Genomic DNA, 21,911 nt, shown 5'->3' with positions numbered 1-21,911 from the left:
ATAATTTTGTCTCGAATAATCTCCAAAGAACCTCAGCGGGACTTAGCTGAATGGTATTAAAATAATCTCTCTATACTCTGAAATAATCCTTGTTAATCTTTGAATATCTTCTGACCGATTTATGTTGATTATAAATAATTTCCAAATGTCACTAGGAAAGCCCTCGATGATCTTCGAACGAGCTTAGTAGTGTCCCCGTGATCTTCCTACGATTGATCTGAAATCCTTGAAAACGCCTCAATGTCTATGTTCTTGTATTATCTTCTCAATTTTCTATCCAATAACTTCCTCGAACAAAAACACTTTGCATGTCAAATACTTCAAAGATTCCAAACAAACAAACGTGTATATGTCTTCCAAAATGCTTTTCGAACGAGTTCCAGAAATTAAAGTAAATGAGACGGATCACCGCGATCATTGTAACATAACAATCGTGTTTCCTTAGTAATTTTCCACGTGAAACGCAGGTCGTTGGTTTACGACACTGCGACTGATCGAGAGAGTAAACACCCGGTTCCGGGCGACGTGGCGCTTAGCCGAGAATCGACCTCGCAGGTAGACGAGCGGATCGTGCCTCGTCTCGACCAGAGCGCCCACGGCGCGGTGCACTGACTGCTCTGATAACTGATTTTTTCAAAAGCGTCCTAATTAAAGAACGCCTGACAAAACGTTAATTAAAGCACTCGAAAACCGAGTGCCATTAAAGGAAGAGGGAAGGCAGCGGCACGGCGGGGGAAGACTAGGAAGAGAGGAATTACAAGCGCGGCTGCCGCGCGCATAAAGAAAGACACGGACGCGGAGAGACAGAGAGGCAATGGCGAACAGTGTAAAAGAGGGGATGACGGTGCGCTGGTGAAACGAAGAAAATTGGAACGAACAAGAAGCAAGTAAGAGAGAGAAAGAGAGGCGGTAAGAGAAGCGAAAGGGGCACGGGAAGGGTAGCAAAGGGCTTAAAAGTTGGAGTACGTCCGTGCTAGTAGATATAGCCTGGTTAGGGCGGGCGAAAGCAGCCAGCAGGCAATTCCTAACGGCTGGAAAGATATGCAAATGCGCGAAAGGGAGACCGTCGACTAATGTCTAGCTACCTGGGCCGAGCGTTGGGACGCAATAATCATTAAAAACTAAAACGCGTGTCCCGTTCTCTGTCTACACCGTATCCTGCTGGTGGCGACCATCGTGTCGCGTCTAGGGGACGAGTGGCAAGCCGAAGGACGCGTGCACATAGGAAGGCGAAGAGATCGCGAAGGAAGCGGAGAGAAGCGAATGGCCTGGCGGAAGCACCGAACTTAGGTCGAGCTTAGGAAGTTGAAGCTTCTCTTCTCGGAATAGAACACCATCGAGTGGAGGGGCTTCTCGCTAATTTCGCAGTCGCGAAGCGAAGCTGGCGGTGTATCGAGCTACGGCTCCCTAGGGATCGTTCAGCGTGCACGCGTGTTCGATAACACCAAGATCGATGCCGGTGGAACGCGGCTGACTCTTACCACCGTTTCTACTGGCGCCAAACGCTTAACCATTTACGCGTCGTGATATTAGGAGCCGCTTACACGAACGAGCTAATACTATTAGTGAAATTTTACGAGTTACCAGTTACAAATACTAATAAATTCCGTGTTGCACGATAACATCGATAAAAGGAATAAAGTTGCAAAGAAAATTTTACAACTTGCGCGTCAGTTTGTCGAAACAAATCTTACTTTTCTTATATTATTTTATTATGTTATATATAATATCGTTATGTGTAACTATGTTGTATGCAACGCAATATATATTGCATATTAAATGGATAAAGTTTATTTAGTTAATGAAGTTGTAACATACAGCAACAGTATCGCTATAAGCATAGTTAGGTGATAACTTATCGTACAAGAGGCTTCAGTTTGTCAGTGACTGATTAAATTTAATATTGTAGAGATTCATTTTATAATAACATTATTCACAGTTTTGATGCAACTTCTCCCAAATTACTATTTAATTCTGCATATGGTGTAGATTTAAACTGAGTTAATATCCACTGGTTGAAACTCGATTTTATCGATAAAGTCAGCGCGCGAAAATCATGCAAGACTTCAGATTTGAGAATCACGCGTTGATTCACTGGTAACTTTATATCGGATTTCAAGCCGCTTTGCGAAATTCGACGTCGGTACCGTTCCTGGTGAGTCTGTAGTTGTACGCGTAACAAATTCTATTGTAACGCTAATTTATGAATATTAACTCAACGAGGAAGCTGCATTATTAACGGGCCATGGGTCCAATTATCCGGTGCCGGCCAATCGATACGCTTGGAAAACAATAATTAATAACAGAAAGTTAATACGATACGTCTTTGGGCAATTGTGCGTGGTTGCTTAGTCGTTTAATCACCACAAATCTTTTTATAATTAAGCTTTTAATACCGTTAAACATGATTTTCATAAAGTATTCTCTAAAATCTGTGAAAGGAATATAAATTAATTCAGGATGCATAATGCTCATTGATCTGGCAATGTGTCTTTATAATTTATTTCACATCTTTCCGACAAACAAAACGCAAATGAACGTTATAGGTGAAAAAGATGAAAAGGAATATCTCTCCTGCTTTACAGAAGATTAATTTCAAAATTCAATCGGAACTACTTTCCCAACTGATTTTGGGATTAAATACTTTTTAAAAAATATTCGCAATATTATTTACATTTACACAATATTTATCTATTATTGATTGGATTAAGTTAACGTAGCGACTGAACAAATGTTATTCATTTCTTTAAAAACACTGTAGGTTAAAGCTCTTATCTTGGAATCTCACACACATTTTCAACTATTTCACATTGAAATACTTTCGTTTAGTCATCGAGTGACACAAAAGTCAAAAAGTCAACAAAAACGAACGTACGTTTGTTCTATTATTTTTGTTTTGTTTAACATTCTTTTTCCTATGTTTCTAAATTTCAATCGTTATTAAATTTCATACGTTCAGTGATCGAAACAACGAAGATTCCAAAGTCGAACACTTATACTTTGTCTTCTCGAGTGTTGCGTTTTTTCATCGATATCGCATGGCCATAAAAAGTTTGCTCCCCACAAAGGAAGAAATCAAAATTGTCATGTCGAATAGTACGCGGAACCAGGTCGAGTGGGAGAAGGAGGAAAATAATGAAACCAGTGGATAGGGGACACGTGAACGCATGGCGTTGGGGGCATTAAAGCGTCCTACTCTTCCGAGGGAACTTCATTTAAGAGTCCTTGTTTATAAACTGAAACAGGATGCGGCGGAATATAATTCCGCTTCTAATTACTCTGAGTGCTTTGCTTCTTTCATGGAAAGTGAGCCGTCCCATGGCCGGGCGCGGCAAAAGTTTCGTCCGCCTGTAAGAGCGCGCGAAACCGATCGACCGGCTGGTCGCTTGGGACGATTGTTATGCAGTCACCGCCATAAGTAAAAACTTAATAAATAGCCGGAAGAAAGACCGAGACAGGAAGTGTGAGCGCGGATAGAGAGGCGAAGGTTTGGAAGGTGGTAGAGAGACGAGAAAGAAAATGGTTGGAAGAGAGGGAGGAGGAAGAAGAGCGAAAGGAAGAGGGGTAACGGAAAGGGGTGGGCCGAAACAGGAGGGGGAAAATTCCCTGATAATTAAGACCGTTTTAAGGGAAAAGAAACGAGCCGGCTGTCTCTCTCTTTCTCTCTTTCTTTCTCTGTTGCAGTGTTCTGCTGGCTTTCTTGGTCGGTCGGTATCCTTGCATCCTCAAGAAGGCTAATTAATTTAATTACCGCCTTCGCCAGATTTAGCCCCGCACCGCTCCACGGATACCCTACTTCAGAATGGCTCAGTATTTGTCGATTTTGCTAAGGAGTACAATGATTTCGCTGGTCTCGCCGGCTCCGCCGAATCGGCAAAGTATAAGGTGGGTCGAAGAACGGGGCAGGGGGAATCGGAGAAATAAAGAAGGAACGAATCGTTCGACTCGATCGGCTCTCCCCTTTATCCGCTCGATTTCTTCGTGCTCGAGGCTCATGAATGACGAAAGCGACGAGAAAAAGGTTAACTATCGAGCGCATATTTATGAGAGGCCGCGTCGCGGGCCAAAGGAAACGGGCCGAAGCCTTCGAGGAATTCAAATTAACGGAACCACTTACCATTCTTAATTGAACCGATATTCTTGCAGACGCTCGATCCAATTAACACTCGTCCTCCTCCGCGATTCGGCCGTCGTTCCGTTTCATCGTCGTGGCCATTCAGCATCCATGAGCCTCACGGCCCGCTCGCGCGGCCTCCACCGTCCTCTTCCTGCTGCCTCGTCCCTTCACGTGTCAGCGATCGAAATTGATATCGCACGAGATAGATACAGGCTAAAGTATTAGAAACGAAACGAACGGGGAAATATGAAAAAAGAGAAAGAAGAAAAATGAAAAAGGAAAAGAAAAACGATAGCGCGTACCAAAAAACGGGTAACGTTTCGCGCGTCGGTTTTATGAGTGTGCGTGCGTTACGTGTTTCGAGAGGCGGCGGCGGCGGCGGCGGCGGCGGCGGGCTTATAGACCGTAACGAGTAATAACGGCGTGGCAGGAGCGACCCGTTAAATTTAATGTTTATCGACGACAGAGGGCGTAAAATTTAATTAATCGAAAAGTGATTATGAGCAAAAGCACGGAGGCAGAACGCTGATTCTATCGGTCGCGATCAGCCCATAAGCCCACGGATGGCTGGCCATAACCCTTCAAGTCCATTTTACTTCACTCCGTGGACCTGACATAGCAGCAACCGGCCGTTGTTGTTACACGACAGGTTTTCGATCGGTTCACTGCCGTCCGGAGGCCTATCCAGACCTAATCGACCCATTCCTCCGATTTCCGTTCCATCTGCGCCGATTTTTCCAGCCACAATTTTCCCAACTGGCTGTTAGTCGTTAGTCTCTATCATCGTTGTTTATTTAAGGTTAGAAATCTTGCAGCGCGTAATTCACAGCCGATTGTTTCAAATCAGCGATTGGAAATAACGAACGATCTAAATAGAAGTAGAATCTGAAAGAAGGAATACCATGAAAAATTGATATCGATGTGATATATTAAGGAAGCAGGTCACCGTGCCTCATTGTCTGTCTGACATCGACGATTGATTAGCCGCGCAAACGAATAATCTATTGATCATTCGAACAATTCAATTAACGAAGTCAGTCTGATCTAACTTTCAATACGCAAATTAATCGATACTTTATTCTACGATCGGCAACGATTTTATACTGTTTCAAGTATTTTTATCTCGTTTCTAAGAAGTATTAAATATTCGATCGGTCGAAAATTTGCTCCGATCTTAATTCATTTGATTACCAGGAAAAATTCGAAGAACGCCAAAGAACATCAATCAATCATTCTCCGCCATCACTCTTCCCATTCCTTCCGTCTGTTTTCGCGAAAATGTTCGTTATTGGCTTTCCAATCCATCGATCCGTCGCTCGAAAATATGCCCGCCAATGCAGCCGGCAAATATTGCAATTCATTTCGTTGGAGTGCTCGAAACGGATACTGTCGATGCGTGGAAGCCAATAAAAATTATAACGTGAACCGTGAAAGATCGAAGTAAATAAAACACAACGTAACGAAAAAAAGATTATCTGCACGGGATACGTGTACGCGTGTTTACCGACACGCAGCGTCCGAGATGCTTCTTTGTTAAGGATGGACCAGGCCGCGTGTTGTACACGCGCGAAGTGACGCTCACGAACCGTGATATCTCGCGAGAGAAACGGAGAGAGAAGAGAGGGAGAGAGAAGAACTAGGCAAATTGGAACAAATTGATTTTCCCCGGCGACATCCATTAAAGTGACGGAAGAGAGTCGCGGTATTAACAAGCATGGCAATATCGAAATGCGGGTCCAACTGTATCGGCCAGCTTTTGGGGCAAATTGGATTTTCGTGAGAAACATTATGACACCCTCATAATTCGCGCGATATACGCGTTGCTTTATGCGCGTTGGTAAATGCTCATCTAGGAATCCGATAGACTAATCCTGAAATTATTTTGTTACTAGATACCGTTATGTTTTCTTAAACTCGTTGCGTGTTTCCTGAACACGTTACCAGTGGCACATGTACAGACAGACGTAAATAATCGTATGAAATTCTTAATGCGAGCGTTCTTGTGCAATTGGCTTAACCTAACTAGCGAATTTTACAGGTCACAAGTTACAAGTTACAGTGACAGACGTAACGAAAAGTAATCTTGTATGTTACAAGGCAGCTCCGTTTTGCTATTTGTTAATTCACGAATATGTATAATTACACTACTACTAGCTAGTTAATTATGATGCAGAATGATCCTGATTTTTATGATCATCTGCTGAAAATGATACGGAAGACCTCATTGGATCGCGTCAAGCAGGTTTTTAAACATTTTTCTTGTACTACTGAAATAAAGGTGATGGATGTACCGTGTACTGCTAATAAAACAAAAATAAAGGATAATTACAAGTAATAGGAGGAGCAATTGCTTCTCTACGGCAATTCTAATAAAATAAAGGAAGAAACGTAAGAAAGAGTCTCTATTATCCGAACATCTAAGGAACGAGCGAATTATAACCCCATGCTATTTAATTTTACCACTAAATCTACTAACATTTTACCTTACTTTTCGGTTCTTCTCTTTTCCATCCATCTATTCTGATAATTCGAATGTTTGTTAAATAGGACAGTAAATAGCCGAGTAGCAGTTCAATTCGCTATATCGACCGCCAAACTAATTTTGGAAATTATTCAAACGTCGATCTCGACGAAATTGCTTCTTGTTTCGGCACGCCCTTATCGTCGCGATCCTCGATTACTCTGCGGCCATTTAAAACTGGAAAGTTTCGGTGTATCGTGAGATACACACAGTACGAAGGCAGAAGGGAGTCAGAGTTCTGATATTAATTCCGTAAGCCTACCGGTGATAATGTCTCCAGCGTGATGCTCCCCAGGGTGGTGTGAAAGCATTCCCTTTAACGACGCCGCATCGAGCCGCGAGATAGGCGATCGTCTTACCGATTACGCGAAGGAGAACGGGTAATTACGTGTCCGCGTCCTGATTTTCGTTCAGCCGATCGTCGATCTATCTACGATTTAAATGACAAACTGCTGTTCCTCCGCAATTTCCCGATTCCGTCAGTTTAATCAAACGAGTCAGCCATCTTCGTCACTTTACGTTCGATTCGAATTGTTTGCGCGATCACCAGGATAATCGTTGCCACTGGCGTCGTAAGCAAAGAGAAAAATCACGAAAGACAAAGGTTTGTACGCGTTGTTCGAGGCAAGAGGAGAATCGAAGAGGCCGGTAGAAAAATCGGTGGCACGTACGAGACGTTAAAATTAACGACGCAGTAACAAAGTATCGTAAGTCTGTCGAGCAGGCTGGCTCGAATCGCGTGCAGAGCTGGCATTCTCTAGCTACTAACGAACAGCAACGGTGGCTCATTGAACGCGAACGCGTTACGGCTGTGCAGGGTGGTAATCAAATACTTAAAACTCGACTCGCGACCAAGAGGAAAAACGGATCGGAGAAAGTTTCGTCGGTTCGGAAGTTGGGATGGCAAATGCCGATCCTTCCAGTCCGACAGCCTCGTAAACCGATTCGTCTTCGTGTCGCTCGGTCTTCCACGGTCTCTTCGCTACAGGTATAATCTCCGATTTAACCGTCGAACGTAGAAAAAAAGTCGTATCTCAGGACCCATTAATGGACTGGAACCGCGAGAACTAGCGGAACGTGTTTCGCGCGAACAGCGCGATAAAATTGCAGCGTAAAGTTTCTCAGCCTCGAACGTGGAGGCTGGTTTCACAGCGGTTTCCAGCGTTTCGTAGCATCTGGGAATTATCAAAATTAATCGTGCTCGCTAATTCGCGGCGGAGAGATTGAGAATGAGAGACGATAGGGGTGGTAGGAGGCGCGAAAAAAGTTCACGCGACTGCTAGGATCGTAATACGCCGGTAATGCTGGTGCTTAGCGGCGTATAAATAAGCATTAAATCCGTGCTTAGGATACCTTAATCTGTATTTTTTTCCCGGCCTGCCTGCTGGAATATATTATCACCCGGGGGATTTTATCGCGGCGGCGATAATGCCGTTAACGCGCGAATATACTCGAAAGAACTTTTTTAAAGGAGCGAGTTACCGGTCGACCGTGCCGTTTCTTCCGTCGCCTCTTTCTTTCTTTCTCTTCCTCTTCTCTTCTTATCGAGAACGAGCTCTTGGTGCCTCATCGACGACACGATGCTACGAGATTCGCTTCGACAACAGACTACTGTGAAGGAATCTTATCTCTATATGTTTTCTTGTTCTATTTAAAAAATACATTTGATTAATCAACGATACATAGAATGTATGCATCTCCTTCAATCTATTAACGCTGGTTCCTATTGACGTGTATGTTCTGTGATTCAATCAAGATTTAATGAAGGAAAACGGCATGAAAAGCGACATTCATAGTTACACCGCGTCAACCGAGTCGTGTGTTTATTCGCGCCACCTATTCCAGCTATCTTTTACGTTATTTTCGCTCGCTAACATAGACTCCAGTCTTCGGTATTTTTAAATTCGTTTCAATTCAACCAACTCGTTTGTCCTGTTGCAAGACAAGATTGTCTAATAATAATTAATTGAAGCTAACAACGTAATTCACTGTGCCTATTGTTTCGATCACGCCGCTGTCGCAACTGTTGCGTTTTCCTTTTCATAGAATAGTCATTGTTGTCTTCAGACTTAAAAAAAAGATATTGCATCGTATCGATAATTATAATAATTGATAACGAACCCACGTACGATGGTATCACCGATATAAAAATTGCGTCATTCCCACAAAAGAAAAATATAATTTCAATAGCGCTGACAGCGTTTAGAATATATTCCAAAATACGCGACAAACTCTCTACCATCGAATCGAGTTGAACGGTGATAACGGGACAAATTCTCAAACTGGAAGAAAGGAAAGAAGCGACACAACGTCGCACGTTTAACTTCTGACGGGGGGATGGCGCGCGCTATTAACGGACCGTTTCCATGATGCACGGACGTTTGCCGCACGCTCATCAACGTCCGCAGACCAGCAGCGGCTAACGGAGCACGGATTTGAATTAGGAGACGGTGATGCGGCATGCTGAGAGGAGAGGAGTAAGGGAGAGCGAGAAAGTCGAAGATGCGGATAGGGAGGTGGTGCACGAGGTTGGTTGCTAACGACCGTCGCCAGACCAGGGTTGTTAACTGCTGCCGGGTTCGGTCGTCCCACTGGATGTGGTGGTTCTTCTATGTGGGAAGAGGTTCCGCTGGAGTGGGTGTGAGGGTGGAAAAGGGCCACGCCAGGGTAGAATGGCTAAGCTATTCGGAACAATGTCTTGTTAGGCGGTTTGCTTTGAGGTAATCGCTGGGAAGACCCCGGCAGTCGTTAGACTTTCCCTCGCGGACCTGTTTGTTTCGCGGATAATTGCCCACCGATACTCGACTCTAGTCCCTCGTAAAATCGTGAACGATCCCCGTCGGGCTTACGGCCATGGAGCAAGCAAGGGAGAAACGCGAAGGAAACGCGCGTAGTAGCCAAGGAGGAAAATAGAAACGGCGAGACGAAAGAAACCGAGCGGACGGGAGAGAAGGATCGTTCTATTCCTTGGGTCGGTGGAGCGTTTTCGACAAGAGAATCGTCTTATTACGAGGCGATCCGCTCGCTTTAGGTACGAGGAATGGGCGGTTATTGCGTCATTCGATTAGCCGATTCTCTCTCTTTCTCTCTCTCTCTCTCTTTCTCTCAATTATAGAATCGAGAACGCGCGGCCGAGTTACGGGAAAAAGGAAAGCCTCCGCGGCAAACGTGATCCGAGGTGAGCGCGGACGCGAGATCCGGACGGAACGGCCGCGAAATAGTGAGAGGCGGCACACCGACGACAGGGGAAAAAATGCTTTCAAGTTAATTAGCGTAAATTACATCCGCGCGAGGACGCGGGGTAATTACAGATTTTCTATTCCCGACAACTCGTTTCAGCATCAGAACCTGTTAAATAGCTTCGCTTAAACGAGACGCATTAACGTATTCCATTTTTGCGCACAAGGGAATAAGGCGACCGCTCGGCTCGGATCACAGGAATCTTTTCAATTCGCAGGATGCTGGGGATGGCACGCGTAGGTTGTTTCTTACGAACGTTTTATTTTAGGATAACGACGGAGACGTCAACGTGGTTTATACGAATGCCAGAAAACATCGGGCAGAATGGTTAATTTCAACATTTTCAGCGACGAGTGCATTTAATAGACTCATTTGGCCGGATATTGTCAACGATCTGCGCGAAAATGACACCGGGTAGACCGTTAAAGTGTCACGAACGAACGATAATGGAAATATCGTCGCCACTTTTCTCCTTGATTATATCCAATTTTCGCTGGCACACTCTTCAATCGCGCCGAAACGTTTCGCGCCGCTCTATTGATTACGCAAACGAAACTCCTGTCCCCTAAATTTGGAATATCGAGGTAGTTAGCATCGACCGTTCTCCCCGCTACGTATCGTCGACTAATTAGCATGTACCACTTTTCCCTCGAACATACTTTAATGGTTGTGTACACTTTACGCTGTTCTATTACTTGCGCAAACGTGACAGCTATTAAAATTTAAATATCGACGAGTTACGCATTTGCTCGGAGATCTTATTGTTAACGTCGATCACAAAACGGTCAATTTTTCAACATGTTCTTCAAATTCGCTTCCAACGATTGTTTAATCCTTCGCTTTATCGTATATCACGCTAGGAAAAGGAGCAAAGATAACAACGGCAGACTATTACTCGTATTAAGCTCAATCATTTTGAAGTTCGTTCTGTGATACTAACTCTAATTTAACGTTACAAGATTAAAATTATTAAATACGAATCACGTACGATGTTTTTAATATCTTGCTCCCGACATGCCGCGACTACAAAGGGTATTTGTGTAGCATTAAATTTGTTACATTTGTTAATACGGAAAAGAACGAAGTATGTGCAAATGCTTTCTGTCCTCGTCACTGTGCTAAAACAGTATATATATATAATTAACGTCGACTTACGTATAGTGATTCTTTCATCTTCTCTTAATCGTGTTAACTCGGCGATGTTTTAGAACAATGGATATACAATAATAAACAACATTTATTTATTATATCGTTCCTTCTTACATAACGTGTAAATCTAAACGTAGCTAACATTTCCCTGCGATTTTGCGAGGAAACCGATGTAAATTCGTCTATATGAATACCTTTGCATAAGATTTGCATAAGTTAAATTTGCAAAACTTTCGCACGCCATTTTATATAACCACGGGGAAAAATCATAAAGCAACGGGTTAATTAATAACGTGGACGCTATTCTTATTACCATTGATTAAACAAAACTAATTTATTCAAAATTTCTTACGTAAGCTAGACGATATAAATCAGCTCGTATACTCGAATCACCCTCCATATCTAAACTTAACTCTTTAGTGGGCGAGAACGTGACCATTGTCGCCTGAAATTGAAATATCGTGACCGTTAGTATGGGCCGCGTAATTAGTACGCGCAGTTAGCGTGTTTTCCCAACGGTAATATTCTTAGTTCAATCCTGACGCCATTCTGCGCCTTCATGCTCGTATCCTGGTGGTTAAGGGCCACCGGAAGCACAGCATTCTGCCGAAACTCCCTCCACAATGGTCGCACGCTAATTCGTACTTTGGGGCTTACGGACAACTAACTTGCCCTTAATGCCCTGCTTACGCGCGATTATTGCCTTCGACGAGTTCCAGACAGTCGAACTCCACTTCCACGCATCCGCGATTGTTCCAATAAGTCCCTAAACCGTTCGTTTGGAAAGAGCCCTGTTCTCGAGAAGATCGAGTTGGAAAACTTCTAGAATATACGTGTATAATATAAACTGTAGATATATTTTCAGAATAAAATTTATTCGTTTAAGGTTTGGTTTTCGGCAAAGGCCACTTTGACAATTTTTAACTATCCGGAAATTTTCAAATTCCACTTTTTTGAACACAAAGCTTCGAACGTATTTTTAGTCTTTCAATTTATTTGGAATATATTTAGGATTTTGTTAGATAAACTTTCTGCTCGCTTGTACCACGCGTATGTATCACACCCGGTATATTAGAGTCATAAAAGCACAACGACACGATTATCTCTCTGTCGAAGAAAAATATCGTCACGAAACATTTCCCGAATCGTTTCTTTTCTGACAAAAGTGTCGGAACTATAATTCCTGGCAGAGGAGGCGGTTTGGATGACCGAGTCAGGCGCCACAGATCACGGCTATCATCCGTGATTCGGCGCAAGATAGTTCATTCTAACGTATTGCGGGATAACATCGACGCCACGCGCAACCGTTATTTATGTAATACAATTTATCGATCTTTCGTGGGGCTCGCGACCGAATTATTTGCCCACCACCGCGACGTAACCAGCGAATAATGTATAAGAGTATATTTAGCGGGGTTGGTGGTAAGAAGAAGGGGGTAAGGCGCCGTGGCGGCACCCATGAACGAAACCGTGACTCGAGTACGACGTCTTAACCGCGTTTCCTGAACGCATCACGCTTGACCCATAACCAACGAAATAAGGGGATGGTCGATCGTTCCGATTGAGCGGACATTCGGAGCAACGAAATTCCATATCCACGATCTGTGCTGGCTAAATAATTTGTACGCGTCTGTGTCGATCCGTCGGACGGCCACTTTTCGGATCGACGGTGGCTGAAATTGAGGAGAGAAAACCGAGAGTAGAATAAAAAGGAGAAAGACCACGAGAGAGGATCGTTGCGAGTAAGAGAGAAAGAAACGAAAAGATTAAAAACACGGCCATTAATAGAGCGCGAAATCCGATGGTTATGCGCCAATCAGGTTTCGTGACAGTACCGAGGAAACAAGTATTTCCCATCAGCGCTTGCACCGATTTATCCCGAATAGTCTCGCGAAACCCAGTCACCATTCCGTTTATTATTCCGATAGCCGCGATTCGTCCTCTTTCTTGCCCGTTTAGCGTTCCTGTACAGCCCCGATAGCGGGTATCGATGCACTCGAACAATCCTTCCTATCTCGGCCAAGTGTGTTTTTATTTCCTGTTAATTGATTTTTTACACTCCGATACACCCTGGCGAGGTTACTCCTTTATGACGCGCCGCAACGATGCGACGCGCGTTTTGTCGCGTATCCATGGAAATGTATCCCGCAGCATCGGGAGCTACGATATTAACGGGCAGATACCAAGAGGGAGCCAGAGGAAAGGGTTCGGTGACTAATTGAAATCGAGATGTTCGCGTACTTTAGCGGCGGCATACTCGTCGCACAACAGGCGAGAAAGAAAGAATAAGAAAAGAAGAAACGATGGAGATGAAAAGAGATAGAAATTGCTGGAACCGGCGAGGGTAAGAGTTCAGCGACTTCTTTTGTCGGGCCAACCAAGCGGCTAGTCCACTTTCATACACGGCAACATATAAAATCCCTTTTCACGAAACACCCCTCATAAACTTTCTTTCCTACGTTTGCTATCTTCGTATCGCCATTCAGTTTCCCTGTCCCCGCGCCGAAAATGGTCGCGCGCGCGCAAGTGTCCGTGTACTTATACGTGACGCTACCACGACACGCTCGAAACGTCGGCGAAGTAGATTTTTCCGCACCTCGATATGATTAATATCCCTGCGAGATAGGAGGGTGCGGGTTGGGTGTTGGGCCAAAAGAACGAAGATAAAAGAAGGGGGTAGAAAAGTTGAAGGTAAACTGGAACGAAGAAAGAAGTTGGAACGAAGGGAAGTAGGAAGGAGAAGAGAAAACAAGAAAACGTAGAGGAAAGGGAGGAAAGAGAGAGAGAGAGAGAGAGAGACGGAAGAAACGAGGTGGCTGCGGGGAAAAAAAGAGAAGAATAACGGAGGGTGAAGGTAGCCGAGGTAAAAGGGAACGGTTATGGGCCTGGTGGCCGCTTGCCCGTACAGCAAATCCCCGTCAACCGCATTCAATTACGATGTTATCGCGAATACAGATGACGGTTATTTCCTTCGGTACACCCTATACGTAACGTTCGCGATGCGGCGCGACGCAGGGCGACGCCAACGTCGCTTCTCCGTCCAAAGTTAAGGCAGTATATCGTGTAATGGTGGGTTGGCCGGTCGCCTGTGTGATTGCTTTAGGATGCGCGCCGACAATACACCGGGATAAAGCGACTCCGATTTCGACCAACGACAGTTACGCGCGCCATCCTTCCGTACCCACCCCGCCGCGTCGACCCGAATTACCTCGTTATTCCTCTCTGGTCATCGTTACGGAAGAATCTTCTTTTCGTTTCCGTGATTTCGCTATCATTTTTGTTAAACAGATTTCCAAGCCACGAGAATCGTTAAATTCTCCGTGGCATGAAAAAGTGAATTTCTAACAATGTAAATTTCTCGCGATGAAATTTATCTGTTTCTTAGATTTCACACGACCGATCCTTAAACGTACGATCAAGTGGTCGATAACCTTTGGGTTGGGCGAGCTCGATCCACCAGCGTGCTTTGGCTTATCCGTCAGGAAGGAGAGGCGCCGCGGGTCACGGGAACGGTCTCCTTCGAATCGCGTACGTCGCTTTTCGGTACACGGTTTGTCGAGTACGACGACCGTCGGCCCACCCTCCAAGTTTTCGAGCGATAAAACCTGAAATACGAGCGCGTACGCTGGTCGAACTTCTATTCGCCTCGAACCGAAAAGGATGTCCGGATCATAACACGGCGCGCTCCCGTGCACCCCGTTGCTTCCGTGAGTTACTTTGCACGACGGTTTCAAAAGGAACCCCTCGCCACCTTCCCAGCTCGTTCTCCGGCCCTCTCCTCTAACCCTGCTGTACGTGACACTTTGATCGTCTCAGGGAACACGTGTAACCCCATGCTTCGATTACACCGCATTCTCCAATTACACTGAATTATCTTGCAATCACGAACATGATCACATTCGATCAATTACAATTCTAATATTAATAATCTTATTATAACTTACCAGTACGCATCTGTCCAATATCGTCCAACGTTCTTACCAACAACGAGTCGTGGAGCTGGTATCGTGGAATAAAGCGATTCGACACACGGCGAAAACGCCGTTAATATTTTCATAGTATGGCATCCTACACGGCTATGGGGCGGGGAGTGGAAAAAGTACGAGGGAGATTAATTGGAACCTTCTTCGGGCGCAACAGAGTCGACGAGGAGGAAAGGTGGCGTACGAAGCGGTAAGAGAAAGGAAGAAGGACGTACAGAGAGGAAATTGAGAGGAGGTAGAGAAAAGGGGCGGTAGGGGTGAGAAGAAGCGCGAAGCTGAGCGAGAACGAGACGCATAGCGTCAGGATAGCCCGAGGGGGGCCCTGAGCTTTTTGCCGAACACATAATGCATAGCGAAGGATGACACCCTTATCTCGGGATCTTTAATTCCGTGGGCCGCCGCGAGGGGGTTGCCGCGTCGTCATTTGTCGGTTGCACCGCGCTCGAATCAGGGATGGCACAGAGAGTGGATGGATAAAACCGCCGGCGCTGTTAACATCACCGTTGGCTACAGGGGCTGGAAATTGCCTTGGCTGATTTCATTTCAGGCCAGATTATTTTAAGGGGTTCTGTTTTTCTTTCTCCTACCACACCGGTTACCATCCCCTATAACCGCGCGACTTCGGCGTGATTAATGCCACCAGAGACAAAGGGGGTGAGGCTGGTCGAAAAGCGTCAGCGATCGAGACTCGTGTTACCTTCTGGCTTATAAGCTGATCGATTTAATTTATGCGGACTGACGCGTTGTTACGAGACCTTGACGCGAGATATCCAGGCGAAATCTGTCTCACTGGGCTCGTATCAAAGTTTGCCAATATAAATTTTTTGATACCGATATTTTAAAGGACGAAAAGTTTTGTTATTCTACGAAAAACTTCCTACTCGTTCCTCGTTAACGCGTACACGATCTGTAACGAAAACGTTATCCGTCCTTGTACGTCAAAGAAGACGATTGGTATGCGCGTCTCGTTAACTAAAACGTATATTAAATAATATTCGCAAAGCAAAATATTTTCTACGTATATACATAATAAAATAACACATACTTGAAAAAGAAGTGTTTGTGTTTTCAGTATAAAATTTTCCGTATATGATCTCTGACTTTGGAATGAGTAAGTGGACGCATAAACAAGGGACAAAGTTGACTCATATATGGATTTAGCATATCGCTATTTGCTTTCAATTCTTCGAATGAATCTTTGACGAGGCAATTTTGTAAGTAAGCAACCTACGTTATTCGTCCGATAAGAAAAAATCCAAGAGGGAAATATCTTAATAAACTTTAAAGCGACAAACAACGGGGTATACTCGGAACGAACCTCTCAATTTTTTAGTGCAACGAGGAAAATTGTTCGAGTGTCGGAGAAGTGACGAGCCCTTTCGAGGGGTAGCGCAACGATGCGAAAGGAGAGGGGGAGGTAGAGGATCCGCTCTCCGCGAGTTTTAAAGAGTTTCAACGTCCTATTATAAAGTCTTCACCGTGCATAATAACATTCAACTCCGTGGGCTGGAAGGCATTAGGGAAATCGCGTTGCCTCCCCTTGCCTGTTTCACCCTCACCCCTTTCCCTCGCTCCACCCCCACGCTTGCCCTGTCCCGTCTCCGTTTCTAACCATTTCCCTGTATCACGCGGGCAATACGGCCCGCACAAATCAGTGGATCTCTTCTACGGCGTGTCGCGATTTTGCTTTCTCGTCGAAGAGGAACAAGAGAGAAGGAAAGAAGGAGGGGAGCAAACGTCGCGGAAACAGCCATAAATAGAGGAGTAAAAAGACGACGGCGTATGGTACTCGGCGTTGTAGGTATCGGCCGATCCTGGAAACGAAATGAACACACGCTTGAAACTCACGATTTGCTTGTATTTATAAGAATGTTATATTTTCTCGGTAGTAATAGGAGCCTCTATAGAGGCGGTAAATATATTAGTAGTGCGCTAATAAATGATATTTATATACAGATGGATAAAAAAAAAAAAACGAGAGGAAAATGTGTTCGGCTCTGTCGCGCGTGCTCGGAGCGCGAATCACTCGTGTAGATTTCGTTCTTTCTCTCCCTCTTTCTCCTTCGCCACAGGTTGTTACCTCACGCCCGCTTCGTAGGACATCCTCTTCGCGTAACATCTTTTGTACTTAATCGATTCGGTGGTTTCGAAATGCAGTATCCTGTAGAATCAGCGCGACATTCGAGTCGTCCCACGTGGCTCGTGGAGACAGTCTGATCGAACGACAACGTCAACAACTCCATCGAGATTAAGAAGGGAGAGGGTGATAAATTTTGTCGTCGTATAAGCGTACGGTCAGGCAAATTCTCTACGAGTACCACGATCGCGATTCTGGCGCCTTCAAATGTGATTTGCTTCGTCGGTGATTCAAAACGGATCGTTTATCAGCGCACGCAACGTTTATCGGATTTTCTCAATCGTCTTTTGGTATCGATGCCGCCGTTTGATCTTATTCCCGTTCTTTTCCTTTCTTTTCCTCGTTGTTGCTTCTCCTTTCGTCTGGACCGTTTTCGCTCGTCTTTTGGCGTTAAAGCGTAAAGCCGCGACTAAGCCCCTCGTTTCGCAAGTTTCCGATCGCAGACCGCGTTAAAGATGCATTCTCCGCGAAGCTCGGCAAGTAACCACGGGCTGCTCGAGTAAACCGTCACCGCCATTATCACCGAGAAAGGAATATTCGAAATCCGAGACGTCGACTTGCTCTCCCGAGGGGCATCGAAACTTACATCGTTAATCTTTGGTATTAGCCATCGTGTACGCCTTTGCTCGCGCCTCGTATACCGACATTTTGGGAACGTCTCGAGATTCGTCACATTCGCGCCGCCGAGATTCCCCTCGAACAGAACAACATCTCTCGATTTTACCTTTGGTATTTAATCGAACGTTCGTTCGCCTCTGTCCAAGCGAATCACAGACCTCCGTCTCGAGCCGACGATAAAATTGAAAAACAGCAAACAGTAACTTACGAACAAACTTACGACGATTCTCTTCCTCCGCCTATTCGACACTCGTCTTCTCGATCGGCCGTCAAACGTCGAATGTCGACGAATCGCGAGTACTATGGAAATTCGTTCGATTGGTCTGCGTATACTGATAGTCTTTCGGTGTCGCAGAGTCGACAGATACAGATATTTACAAGTAACTCTGCCCCATTCGCTCACCCTCTCACTCGGTCGTCCTTCCACGCTTACTCGCACGCTTCTAATCGCTCTTCTCCTCGCTAGAAACGTATCTTACATAAATCGCCTATTTTTATCATGTTACATGTTGTACCGTATATTACAAGACGTGTATTAAACGTGTATCTCTTCGCCTTCGCGAGATGTCCACGTCCTATGCAGCTCCTAACGTATCTCTTTCCATAAATTTATTCATACAATTCGCGATCACAGTGATTATTCCCAACCTCTAAACGACTATTTCCCCCAAAAACGTTCGATCCTCCGCGGGTATCCTCGAGAACCGTCGCGGAGACCATCTCGTTTCTCTTTTCCATCTTCGTTCCGTTCTCGTCGCGAACGACTCGTCTTTTCCCACCCCCCGTTTCAACCTGCCTTCTTTCTCTCACCGATCCACATGTTATGCGTCCTCTCTGTCTATCACTCTGGTTCCTCGCGTTCACTTTCGTCACGACGTTTTAATCCTCGCCCGTACTCCCTCTCCGTACCTCCCGTTCATCTCGTCGGTCAGCGTCAATAGCCTCAATAACCGCTGAGACATCTGAGCTTCTTCAAAGGGGGTGACACCTCGTTTCAGCTGGTCGGAGCCTGCATAGACATCGGCGGTGGCTTCACCGGTCCGAGGGCTGGACCCGATAGCCCGTTGTTGTTCATGTCTCCCGGAGCTCTGGGTCCACCGACGCCAATGGCCGTTCCGTTCACCATCGGCGTGCTCCCTGACATCTGTCCCTGTACCATAAAATTGTTATTCTGACTGAGAATGAATCGCATTAATCATATTCTCTTATATTCTTTCGATTGTTTTTTTTATTTTTTATTTTGCGAATCGTATTATTGTTATTTGGTGAATTCGCATTAATATTTGAGAGATGACCCATGCGGATTTACTGTTCGCGGCTGGTAAATTGGCTAGCGGAAAGAAAGGCTTGATCGATTTGTAGAAGGGAATATTAAAAATCTTTCGTTATTAATCAAAATAATTACAGATCGGAGAAGAGTGAGCAATGTAGACGTCCATCGCCCCTTCAATATCTCGCTAGTCAACTTTCCAGATTGCAAGAAACGAATTTATATTTTTCCTTATATACTTTCTTTTTAATATTGCGTTATATTTATATACGAAATGAGCGCAATTTAAACAAGATAATTTATAAAATCATTTACAAAATAATTTACAAGAAGAAGTAACTCTTAACAGTTAAACGATGAAAAGCATTCGAATTTCGCGTTTCATTTTCCGACTGAAAAGCAAAGTTGAAATACGTCGTACGTCGCTGGTCCCTCGGGCCAGCGAACGAGACCGATCACGCGACGAAAACTTCCGGCGTGGCGTGTAACGCTTCCAATTAAAATACCACCGGCTCCGCCTGTCATCGACGACCGTGGTAACACAGCGACTAAGGCGTCGATGCTTTTAAGCATGCGTGCGTGACACAACGCTTCAAACGTTTACGGTCCTCTCTTAACTTACGTTCGACACGTGATTATGTTGACCCACCGACTGGCCAAGTGCCTGATGAGGTTGCAGTGGATTGTGACCAGGATGCATGTTCTGGCCAGGCGGTGTCGGCGCTGGAGGCAGTTGCCTTTTGATGTACGCCAGCGTGGCGGGTGTTTGTACTGACATATTGGCGAACGCGAGCCTCTCCTCATAGTCGAACTCGCACAGGATTTTGTTCTCGCACAGATAGAATCGATCGCCCACGCAAAACCTGCAATCAAAACCACAAGCTACTGGTGTCGCGCCGCTTCAACTTGTACACCGCCTCCAACCGCGATTCGATGAGATCTCCGCGCGATACGTTTCTCGTCATCTGTTACGTTGCGAGATCCCCGAGCCGGCTTCAAAGAGAACGCCTGAACTTTTGTTCGATCGTTCGCGACATTATGTGAGAAGAGATGTTTAATAATACGATTAATATCTTTTTCTTTTCTTCTTTTTTTTTTTAATTTCTTGCCAATTAACAACAGGTAAATCAGGGATTATTCGGCGAGAAAAATTGGTAAAAAAAATCATCGATATAAAAAGAACGTGTGTAACGATTCTTTCATTCGCGAACCACTACGCATGGGTATCGCGTCGCTGCTAGCTCGTCGATAAACGGTTGATCGTTACAATGGGGGAAAAAAGGCAAAAAGGGAGGAAAATCCGAAAAAGTGGGACTCAAAAAAAAAAAGGAAAAAAATAAAAATCGGGGGGAGGGAAAAAGGAGAAACAATGACAAAGGGTGGCAGGGGACGAGCGTTGGATAACGAGCGTATCGCAACGCGTCGGACAAATAATTATTATCGGGCTTCTGTCCGCGAGCGGTCTCACATCCGCTTTGATCCCGGTAGGAAATACGAGAGCGAAATACGAGAGCGGCAGAGTCTGGTTCGAGGTAGATACTCTCATAATCGTACGGCAAATAGAATTATCGCGTTGCGCGCGGCCATTCCCAACGAGCACAGCTTATACCGGGTTTCGCTCGTTTCCCCCATTATACGCGTCGTCTGCTAAATGACGCTGTACTCTGATCCACCTCCACCTCTCTTTCTCTCTTTCACTCGCCCTTCTGTCACCTCTATACCTCTCACTGTCGTTCCTCTACTCGCTATTCAGCTGGCCGTCACCTGCTGGTTTCTGGTCTCCACCACGCGAGACCATCTCTCGCCGCAACCGGCCTTCTGCTTTCAAGGTGTTCTCTCTTTTCCTTGTCAATTGCCTGACACCTAACCATCCTCGGTTATTTACTTTGTTTCGCTCAACGAATCCATCTCGTGGATTTCTTCTCTTTCAAATTTCATTCTTTGTCTGCTTCTGCCCTCCTCTCTCTTTTGCTTTTTTTTATTTGTTTTTTAGAGTTGATTGACAAGATACTTGTAAGGCTTGACTATCAAACGAGTTTTGCGTATTCTGTACATTAAAATTAATAAAATCGATCGACTTGGCGTTTTGTAAATGTTTCGATTTCATTATCTGGGTAAATGATTGATATTCAACTGCTTCGGAAATGAGTGATTTACCTTCTTAAGCAGATTAAGGAAAGGAAATTGAATATGTTAAGAAAAGATGACATTAATGGTCGTAATTTTTAAGGTAGAAATTTATCGTCATTTTAAATACTTCGATTAATCCCAACACGCCTTTGGTTACCAGTGACCATCGTAGAATCACTGTCGCGTCTAGGACCGGTTAGTTAACTTATTAACCGGTCGTTCTTTAATTAGAAACTTCTACAGCCATGGGATTAGAAGCTGAACGTATTTTAATCCTTGACTGACTTTCAACAGCTATGAAATCACACGTAAAGAAATTATTATGTGCAAGAGATTGGTAACCCAAATGACTAGTTAAATTTGACTATTTGGTAGTTGATTAAGTGAATTTGTAGAGAAATTACGAGATGAACGTTCCCTTACGTTCGGATGTTGCCAGAAGTGCCATTAGGACCAAAGACTTTGTCATAGGACTGAAACGTTAAACGATTCATCTTGAACACAATGTTGAGAGATTTTACTTTTATAGGTCACAGTGCTATTCACAGTACTGAGCTTTTGAATACTATTTGACGATATTAAAATTCTCCTGTAGGTACTTTTTCTATAATAATATGCCGTGAATGTGGAATGCAAGTACCAACGATTCGCGTCACATTCTTTCAGTCATTCCTCCGTGAAGTCTGGATCGAACTAGATATTCACATAACTATGATCCGTCAGAATTATATTGTTGCATGAGTGCA

The 21,911-nt window shown here is 44.6% G+C and overlaps 1 protein-coding gene and 1 long non-coding RNA gene across 4 annotated transcripts in view; one reads left to right on the top strand and one right to left on the bottom strand.

Moving 5' to 3' along the window:
* Window positions 1–21,911, top strand: part of LOC139988855 (uncharacterized) — a 127,983-nt gene that overhangs the window by 104,458 nt on the left and 1,614 nt on the right. The window lies entirely within an intron of this gene.
* The window catches only part of LOC139988846 (LIM domain only protein 3), a 70,026-nt gene continuing 64,962 nt past the window's right edge, over window positions 16,848–21,911 (bottom strand). For all 3 annotated transcript variants that reach the window (XM_072006627.1, XM_072006624.1, XM_072006625.1), the window contains 2 exons: window positions 19,658–19,898; window positions 16,848–18,915 (listed from right to left, as the gene is read on the bottom strand). In XM_072006627.1, coding sequence (XP_071862728.1) covers window positions 18,760–18,915; window positions 19,658–19,898 — 397 coding nt within the window. In that variant the 3' untranslated portion in view covers window positions 16,848–18,759. The remainder of the gene's footprint in view (window positions 18,916–19,657; window positions 19,899–21,911) is intronic.

This window comes from Bombus fervidus, chromosome 7 (assembly GCF_041682495.2).
Source record: "Bombus fervidus isolate BK054 chromosome 7, iyBomFerv1, whole genome shotgun sequence".
NCBI lineage: Eukaryota > Metazoa > Arthropoda > Insecta > Hymenoptera > Apidae > Bombus > Bombus fervidus.
Note: the sequence above shows the minus strand (reverse complement) of the source record. Positions and strands in the feature narration are given on the sequence as shown.